Source organism: Gavialis gangeticus, unplaced genomic scaffold, assembly GCF_001723915.1.
Source record: "Gavialis gangeticus isolate Ggan-Ray unplaced genomic scaffold, GavGan_comp1, whole genome shotgun sequence".
Taxonomy (NCBI): domain Eukaryota; kingdom Metazoa; phylum Chordata; order Crocodylia; family Gavialidae; genus Gavialis; species Gavialis gangeticus.
The window spans coordinates 17,845,331-17,854,754 of NW_017729004.1; the positions used below are offsets into that span (position 1 = coordinate 17,845,331).

General features: G+C 43.8%; 1 protein-coding gene across 1 annotated transcript in view; it reads right to left on the reverse strand.

The window, feature by feature from the left end:
• PAXIP1 (PAX interacting protein 1) overlaps positions 1–9,424 on the reverse strand; it is a 77,306-nt gene that overhangs the window by 61,973 nt on the left and 5,909 nt on the right. Inside the window, exons 3-5 of the mRNA XM_019507941.1 lie at positions 8,964–9,015; positions 5,374–5,508; positions 3,378–3,421 (exon numbers count right to left, since the gene is read on the reverse strand). Of these exons, the coding sequence (XP_019363486.1) occupies positions 3,378–3,421; positions 5,374–5,508; positions 8,964–9,015 (231 nt within the window). The remainder of the gene's footprint in view (positions 1–3,377; positions 3,422–5,373; positions 5,509–8,963; positions 9,016–9,424) is intronic.

The following is a 9,424-nucleotide window of genomic DNA, read 5'->3' on the forward strand; positions in this document are numbered from 1 at the left end:
ATTAAAAAAAAAAAAAAAAAAAGTTAACTAAAGTTAAAAGTCGACAGCTGAAAAATTTAACTGGTTAAAGTTAAAAGTTAGCCATTTCTTTACCATTTTAACTAGTTAATTAACTAGTTAATTCCCAGTACTGCCAACAGGCCATTTGCCCTTTCGCAGTATAATAAATGCTGTAACCAAACATTAAGAGTGGGATTTTCAAAAACACTCAAACAGTGCCTCCATTCTGCTGAGCACATTGGTCAGACTTCTGTTGATTTCAGCTGCAGCAGAAGTTAGGCCAATTCTGAGGACTTCTACAAATCCACTCCTTCCATATCTTTTGGTTATCCCTCTTCCCATTTCCTAGCAGTTTCACCTGAGTCCACCCATAATCAGCATTTCTACTAGCTGTCTGGTAAATATTTTTTAAACATGAAAAGGAAAAGAAAAAGAAACAAGATGAAGAAAGCATTAAGTATATTAAGCATATTCCTAGTATCCTGAATCTTTCACAGATGAAAGGAAGTCTACCCTCTTCAAACTTTCAAATCCTGTACTGGGGGGCGGAGAAAGTAAATAATGCTAGGGACATGTCGTGCTCTAAGATTTAAGCTCAAATGCCAGGCTGTCCACAGAAAAACAAAGCATCAATTAATTCCTTTTTGTTGTTAAGTTCCTCATAGGGTAACATTTTCAGAAAGAACAAATTTCAAAGCCTCACATTCAGACTGCTTAACTACTCAGTTGCTATCTGTAGACAGAAATGGGCCTATCATTTATGTCCACAGTCTGGTCAGGAAGACAATTACGTGAGTGTCTGAGCAAATGCAGATTGCATACACGTGAGCCTAGCAATGTCTGTTAAAAAATCTGACCATCAGTATCTTGAAATTGCAATAATAAAGCTGTATTTTCTCCGCCAATTGGTATCTCCACAGCTTGTACTTTTTCATGTTGTTAAATGTGAGTCTTGTCAAACGTTCCAGAAGGACAGTCTTGGAGACTGAAGACCTCTACAGGCAGAAAAGAAGGAGTGTGAGCAGCAATACACGCAGCTTCCCCCATGCTGCCCTGCCAGCGAGCCAAATCCTGATCTAGACATCACACTGTACCCATTTAATCTTTGGCTTCTTTGCCAATTTCTCCTCACCAATTATTCACAAGACAGTCAAATTTTGAAGCTTAGCCTGATCCATTTAAAAAAAATCCAAAACGATCATCAAAATAAAAATGAAGACTGCTCAAGAGTGATTTCATAACAATTTCTGCGGTGCTGAATCAAGAACCGTCAGCCTTTGCAACACGCTCCCTGATAAACTGTCAGGCACAGGAGTTACTGCCCTGTTACTGACACTCAAGACAACTTGCTCCAGACATACTGAACATGACTCACTGAGACATAAAAAAAAAATGCTCCAATAGTACTGACATCTCACAATTAAATAAATAACTTATTAATTTACAACCTCTCTAAAATGTCTACTATATTGACCAAACTACTGCAAATTCTCAGCTTTCATTCAAAAAAAGAATCTGTCGCCCTTTGCTCAAAAGATACAAGCTTTGTGACAAAGAGAAACATGCTACTTGGTCAAGCCAGACTTTCAGAAAACACTTTCAAGCCCTGGAATTCACTATATTATTCACCTCAATGAAGGTTTAACATCAAAACCTAACTGACACAATTTTGTTTAAAGGCAACTTCACTACCTTTGCTTACTAATTTTAGAAGTACAACAAAAAATGTGAAATACAGGTTTTTGGAGAGGTAAAGCTGCACACATAAAGTAAGGTCAGTGAAAGTTTATCAATTAAAAGGTACACAGCCAAGCTGTACACTCTCAGTGTCTCATCACAAAGCTTTATACCATAACATATTAACATTAAAGCTCTATTTTAATCAGAAGCAGGATCAGAAAATACAGGCAAGTTGCTTGTTATCAGGGACCTGGGCTTTCTGTTTGCTGTGGAAAAACGTGGATTTTCTCCTTTAAAGGACAAAATCACAGATTTTCTTTAAAAGGAGAAAAACCTGGGAAACCATGGGTTTGCCATTACAGCCTGGAAGAGTTCCAGCCTGCAAGGGGCTGTTTGGAGCTGTGGGACATGGACACAGGGGGTGCTACATGCATGTGCACATGCACGGGGCAGCCAGGCACTGTAGTAGAGACCAGCTCCTGCAGCTCCCTCCAAGTAAGTCTATGGGAGTGGCACGGAGAAGGAGGATGACAGGCAACATGCGAAAGGGCACAGGTGATGGCGCACAGGCAATGCAGCGGGGGGGAGGCACATGCCCCGCCCCCCACCCCCTCTTCTGATTTTTGCTCCCACAACAGGGTGCAGGGCTGCAGCTTGGCCAGACCAGCTCTGGGTAGGACCTGGCACAGGAGGGAGCACCGCATCACCACCGCTGCTGTGCCTTACCTTGGCGGCCACGGTGGTGTGGTGCTTCCTCCTGTGCCAGGTTTTACCAGCTTCTGCCGGGAGCAGGTCTGGCCCAGACCCCACTGTGGGTGCAGAAATCTGAAGGGGGCACATACCTCCCCCTCCCCCCCCAATGCTTCACCTCTGCCCCTCCTTGCTCTCCCCATGCATCGCCTGTGTGCACACCCCCTTTCCCCACAACCACCCATTCCCCACACACTGGGGGGCTGGGGCCTAGGGCAGCAGGTCTGGAGTGATAGGCACTGGTAGGGCCAGGGGGCTATGGATTGGGAGTGAGGAGCAATGGCAGGGGCAGGGCACTGGCATATCAGGGCTGCTCAACATCACAAAGCAGCAAGAGGGACAGTTACAGCTGGACTCGTGCCCTGGTGAATGAAGGGGACAGAAGCAGCTCTGATTTTCCATGATAAAAAACCAAAATCAAATGCCATAATTTATATGTATTTAGAAACGATTTTATTATAGTGATTCAGGCACTGGTAGGCTTCCAAATGGCGTTAAAATTGTAAATGTATCAATAAAACATTGTGTTTAACTGATACCTATATATACTATAAATAGATGGTGTTTCAGTTTACTCATGGAAAAACACGGATTTTAGGGTTTTTAATCACAAAATCTGGGCTTTTTTTTTTTTTTAAATCGCAGAATTTGGGATTTTTATGCAGAGAAAACCAGGATCCTCAATGTTTATCTGTATTGCAATAACACTGGTGTTAGAATCCCAGGCCCAAATCCTGCAAACATTTATGTACAGATATACCTTAACCTTAAAAAGTAGTTCCAGAAGATCTACAATTTCATGTTCAAATGCTTCTAATAGTCTGTGCTGCTTGGATTTTAGTTTTTAACTAAACACAATTGTCATTGTTTTGCTATTTTACTTCAGCAAATTCTGACATTTAAACACACAAAAACTAGTTTTACATTTTACTCAATAGAAAGGATACGGCAGAAGGACTCCACAGCGAACAGACAAGATCACCCAGGAAGGCTGCAAGACAAAAACAATGAAGAATATTTTAAGCAATGTTTACATAAACATGTAACAAAACAACACATTAAAAATGAAAAACTCTTAACATTTTAATTCTACAATGTCTTTCACCTTACGTTTTCTGAGTGTTTTACAAACAAGTAACTTAATCCTCTCTACAATATTAGATATCATTAGCTTTTACAAACTGAGAAACTGAAGCAGAAAAAAATGACTTGTCTGAGACAAGAGGCGTGTGCTTATTCTGAAACCCTATTTCTGCTCCCCATAATTTTTTGTGTTTCCTTTTTTTTATCCTTATTCTATATTTTTATTACATTTTAAGACACTCTTTTTCCATTAATTCTAGGTCTTTTTGCACTAAGCCTGATCTCGATTTGTATGACTGCATTATATTGTTTTCAGATCAGATTGAACAACGTGGCAGAAAGTCTTGCCCCTGGTGAGTACAGGGAAAGAAAAGTTGATAGTATTTCAAGAAGTACATCAAGTCAGATCCATTAAGAAGGGGAAAGCACCAGTTGTGTTTCCAAGCCCTCTCTCTAGACTTAAGTAGTGTCTACCACTATGACTACCACTCTGCAGAATTAAGCCAGAGAGCACTCCACATTATAAAACATGTCTATAACATGGTCATTTCTATTGCTCATCGAAATGGAGCCTTAAGTTGGCAGAGGAGACAAAACTTGAGAGGCAGCACGGTCCAGTGGAAAGAATACTTAACTGGGAGTCATGAAACCTGAGCCATTTCCAGGTCTGTAAGCTTGAGAAATTCACTTCCCCATTTTGTGCCAGTTTCCCCACTGCCAGCAGTTCTGCAATCACATCAGCTAACTCCCTCAGATGTATATGGGCCCTCAGATGCATCTACCCCATGGACTTGTACACATCCAGCATTTCTATATAGCCCCTAACCTATTCTCTCTCACTTCTGCCCCAAACTGTGGAAAACAACATAACATTAAGTGCTATTAGTAATGAAAAAGCCTAAAGGCATCCTAGAAAATTGACTTGTTTCTTTTTTTTCCTAAACACAAAGGCTATTGTTGTCCCTAGTGCTGTTCGTTATGCTTCTGTTACTTCTTGTTTTGCTTCTATTACTTGCATCACATTGTTTACCTGTACATCTATACGGCTATGCAAATCTATGGATTATATCATATACCAGACCACATGAATTCACTGTAGCCAAATTTCAAGCATTCAAAAAAATTCACTTTATATCATATATCGTATATAGAACATTCTTAATTTGTCTTCTGCCTCATGAATTCTGAAGGTTAATCTTTTCCAAACTTAACATCACAACCATGGAACTGGAAACTGATTTTTTTTATTATTTAATGAAAGCTGAGAATCTGTCATGGGCACGTATCAGCCCTTTAAGGGGAAAAAAGCAAACAAAAAAACTACAACAATTATTGCAGGACTCACAACAACATCAAAAGAACTGGAAATACTAAGCTCTAGAGAATCTACCTACAGTACTATCAGCTCTTTCAGGTGCAGGTACATAAAGACATGCATATCTGCCAGCACCTTGCCTAGCAAAACACTTGTTATACAGACAACAATTACTTTCATTGCCAGCAACTTCAGGAGAATTTCTTCAGCAGACCTTATTGCACTAAATAACTGATCAAGAAAGGGAAAGGGGATTAAGAACATTATGTGAGGAGGAGGGAGGATCCAGAGGGCACAACAAAAAGTTCACTGATGTGGGGGACAAATCAGTTGGGATAAAAAAAACCTTATACTAAGCTGTGGCATCCTACATAACTGTTGCTCAGGAAATAACTGGCGTGCCAAGTTTCAAAGCAGATTACTTATGTCACGTTTTCTATACGCATCACGTGACTGAGAAGGGTACTTAAACTCAAAATTACAATCAATGGCTGCAGCTGACAATCACATTGACAGTTCTGCAGTCTTGAATACTGGTTATTCACCTTTACCACAGGAAGATCAAAGACCTCACGAGATTCTCCAACTTCTGGATTGTCCCCATCTTCCGAAATAATGTGTGAAGCCAGCGCATTATAGGAAACTTCCTTTGCCTTCCCAGCTTTCAGAAGCTGAATAACCTACAAAACCAGGGAGGGAGATAAATCAGAAGATCGTCTTACAAATTTCAAAGGAAACTGACACTATAGGCACTCAAAAAATACTGGGGGTGAAGCAAGCAATACTATTTCATCAGGTTCTCTCGATTTTCCTAGAGAAAGCATAAACACATTGTAGGCAGGGCTAGTAGTACCAATTATGAAAGCTATCCAACACCTTCCATTATTCAGACAGTTTTTGGTGGCTTGTAACTTTGCCAAATTTGAACCATTTAGAACATGGGAGGCAAGAACTCTTGCGAGTGATCTTTTATTGGACCAACTGCATGGCTGGAATAGACAAAGACAAGCCTTTAGGTATCACATTCCCCTTCCTCAGGCCTCTGGGAGAGAGGATGTAGCAGAGCTATAAGTAGAAGAATGAACAAAAGCTTGTGTAAAATTCCAACTATAAAACACAAACACAATATAAGAGAAGTTATTAGGTAGCCAACAGACAGATGTGCAGTAAAAACCCGATAAAGGAGGAACAAGATTGTTCAGGAGGGCCATTACCCCTGTGAAGTGCAGAGGTTAGTAAATATTAGGTAGATTATAATAGACCATGGAAGTCTGTAAGGCCAAAAGCTTGGATGCCACTATTGTAGTGACTTCCACCACAGGTTTAGCAACTATCACCCTTCAACACTGCCTAAGTCCATGGTATTTAGCATCCAACAGGCTCATGAATTTCTGTTTCCATGCTCATCTTCTAAAGGTGTCAGGTAGAGCTGAGTGCAAGAACTTCAAGATCAGGCAACAAGTTGACCCACATTACTGCCATGCGGGCATTTGGTGCACTGCATGAAATATACCACCCTTTGGGACACATGTATATTGACTGGTCCATGAATTATGATTTTGGGGGAGAACTGACTGATGTGGCAGTAGAGATGTGTTAACAGGTCTTGCATTTATTGCTCAGGCAGGGTTGGGTCCCATTAGATGCCTGCTGATCATCAGGAAGTTTACTTCTGACGTTGCATTGGGCAAGGTTAGGGGCTGTTTGAAGACTAAGAGCTAGGGGAACTGGGAATATTCTTCTCAAGGTCTGGTTCTTTTCAAGTACAGCAGTTTGTAGGGTGTCCTCATAGTAGTTTGATGATCATTCTCATAGGTTCAAATGTGGGATGGCAGGTGACAACCAAGAGTGTGTGGTGAAAAGGGGTTTTCTTATACTGGGCAGGGGAGCTCAACCCCAATCCCTGGAATGGTATCATCTGGCCCACAGGGCTCCTCAAGAGTCCAGAAATTTGGGGGCAAGGGAGCAGTGGCAACATGAATTACTACTCTCTCACTGCCAAATTAGCAGCCCTCTGGGCAGCTGGATCTGGTGTGCAGGCCAGCAGGAGCCACATCAGGCATGTGGCCAGACTGACGGAATGGGGCAGGCAGCTAGATCAGGGCAGCATGTGGCCGGCCCAACCCTGCACAGGATCTGGCCCACAGCTAGATCAGAGCAGCAGGCAGCCAGATCGACCCCACAGACTGGTCCCGTACCACTCATCCAGCCTGCAGGGCCAGAAGGTTGGGCACTGTGGTAGTATACCTAGACTCACTTACTGACTTTCATCACAGGTTTAACAATTACCACTCTTCAATCAAAATCTCTCGGGAATACTACTATATTAACTTTTTAGACACCATGAAATACATCCAGAAGAACATTCTACAAACTGCTGTAAACAGAAAACTCAGATTACCACACTTCAAATCAGCAATTTCCCCAAATGCACCAAAAAGCAAAGAGGTAAAATCAGGTCCTGCTCTGGATCTGTTCACAATACCCAAAATGAAATCCCCCCCAACTTAGCCACTGATTCAAAGTTTTGCTGCCGGTCTCCCACATTTCATAGCATTGCAAAACTTTCCCTACTTCAAAATCCTTAATCAGCCTTAATCCTTAATCAACCATGGCAGGTACTCAAATAAAAACAAAACAGAAAATCACCCAGAAGCCAAAAAAGGAAAAAAGATTGGTTATTATTATACAAGCTGCTAAATCTGCAAAGGGGTGGAATGCAAGAGAAACGGGGCATCCAAATCTCACTTGATCAGGGGTTGGTAACTTTTTGAAAGTGCCAGGCCACTGCTTGCAACCAAGCCACCGTCACAAGCTGTCAATTGCCACCATAGATCCCCCTTGGCAATAGCTTCACACCTGCTCCTACCTCCACCATGAACCACCACCTCTGCCATGTACCACCAATTCCTGTCCCTAACCGCAATGGGGAGTGGCAAATTCAGCAGCAAGGGGAAGCACTGCCTGCTGCATAGAGCAAGACAAGGGGGCAGGGAAGGCTAGGGGGGATGTATGGCTCAGGGCAAAAAATGGGGATGCACCCAGGCACGTCATTCACCACAGACCCCCTGGTGCCACCACAGGCCAGATCAAAACTTCACAGGCTGGAGCCAATCACTCTGCAGGCCAGTTTCAGCCCAGGGGACACAGGTTGCCAGCTCCTGCCCTAGACAGCTTTTGCCCATAAGTGGAACATGTAGGTATGTTACATGTAGGATATGTAGGCTTACATATGTAGGTAGAATAGAGAAACAGACTTATAATAAGCTATGGCTTGCAATGAAACGATGCATTAAAAGTCCTGAAATATTTCCACAGGCTACAACATGGAAATAGCAATTCTGATGAATTCTGAACTTCAAGTTTAAGGGCTTGCTTTCACAGGAAAGCTAGTAGGACCACAGAGTTCAACAGTCCCTCCACAGATACTTAGTCCACTCCCCTGCGTGATGGCAGTCCTGTCTCTTATATGCTGATGGTGGACCTAGGTTCACTAGGAACGACAAGCCCCGCTCAATGGCTAAACAGAAACTGCTCGCTAAATGCACAACTAACTCCATGGGACACTATTCTTGACCCATCCCCGTAAAGTACTTATCCAGCCTCTTCCTGAAAGTCTCCAATGAAGGAGATGCTAAAACTTCCCTGGGCCACTTGTGCCATCGCCCTGCAGTTCTGACACTAAGTTTTCTGAGATTTACTACTGATATAATGCAGGGAGTGAATTTTCAGTATGATTGTCACCCCCTGCCTAACTCCCATCTGGACATTCCCGTAAAGATACAAGAAAACCTATTTACAATACGACTCACAGCGCTTCGAAACCTTTGGAAGCACAAGCTGCGGAAAGGAAAAACAAAAACGAAACCCCCATTTATTGCGAAGGCCGGGTCTACATGGCGCAGCTTTATCCTGGTGTTAATTATATATAGGTAGAGCTGGAAAACTCCCCCAGGCGGACCAGGGGTGCAGGTGGTAGCCGCATCCGTCTAAGGACAGAGGCAGACAAGGTTAACGGGGTGAATCGACTGAAGTTGGTCTCATAAAGGAGATCCAATTCACCCAAACAACTCTGTCCGCCAGGCAGACCACGCATTTGTTGTTCTCGTGGTCATAAACCAGCCTGAAATCTCACGAACTTCAACAGAAATGATGAAGTTTCAGCAAGCCCGGGAAACCCCGGACACCTGCGAAAGAAAACAGTGGGAAGAAAGTTGAACGCATGGTGAAGCCCCGGAGCAAGCAACAAGCGCTCGCACACCCTCCTGCCGGCCCCCAGGCCTGGCACGACAGGTCCTGCCTGCATTAGTCACCCCAAGCCCGAGGCCCGGCTTTCACTCTCGCGGCAAAGGAGAAGAGACCTGAGCGGGGAGGACCAGCACCCCCGTCAGACAGAGTGGCAACCCCGGGGCCCGGGCAGGGGCCGCCCTGGCTGGGCCCAGCTCCTGCCCTGGGCCCGGTACGTGCCGCGGTATTGGGGCTCCCGGGACAGGTCCCCGGCAGGGGGGACACAACAGGTCCAAACCCCCTGAGCAGGGCCGTGGGGGCGGGGCCAGGCCGCGGCGTGACGTCACCGCCCAGCGTGGTGGGGGAGGG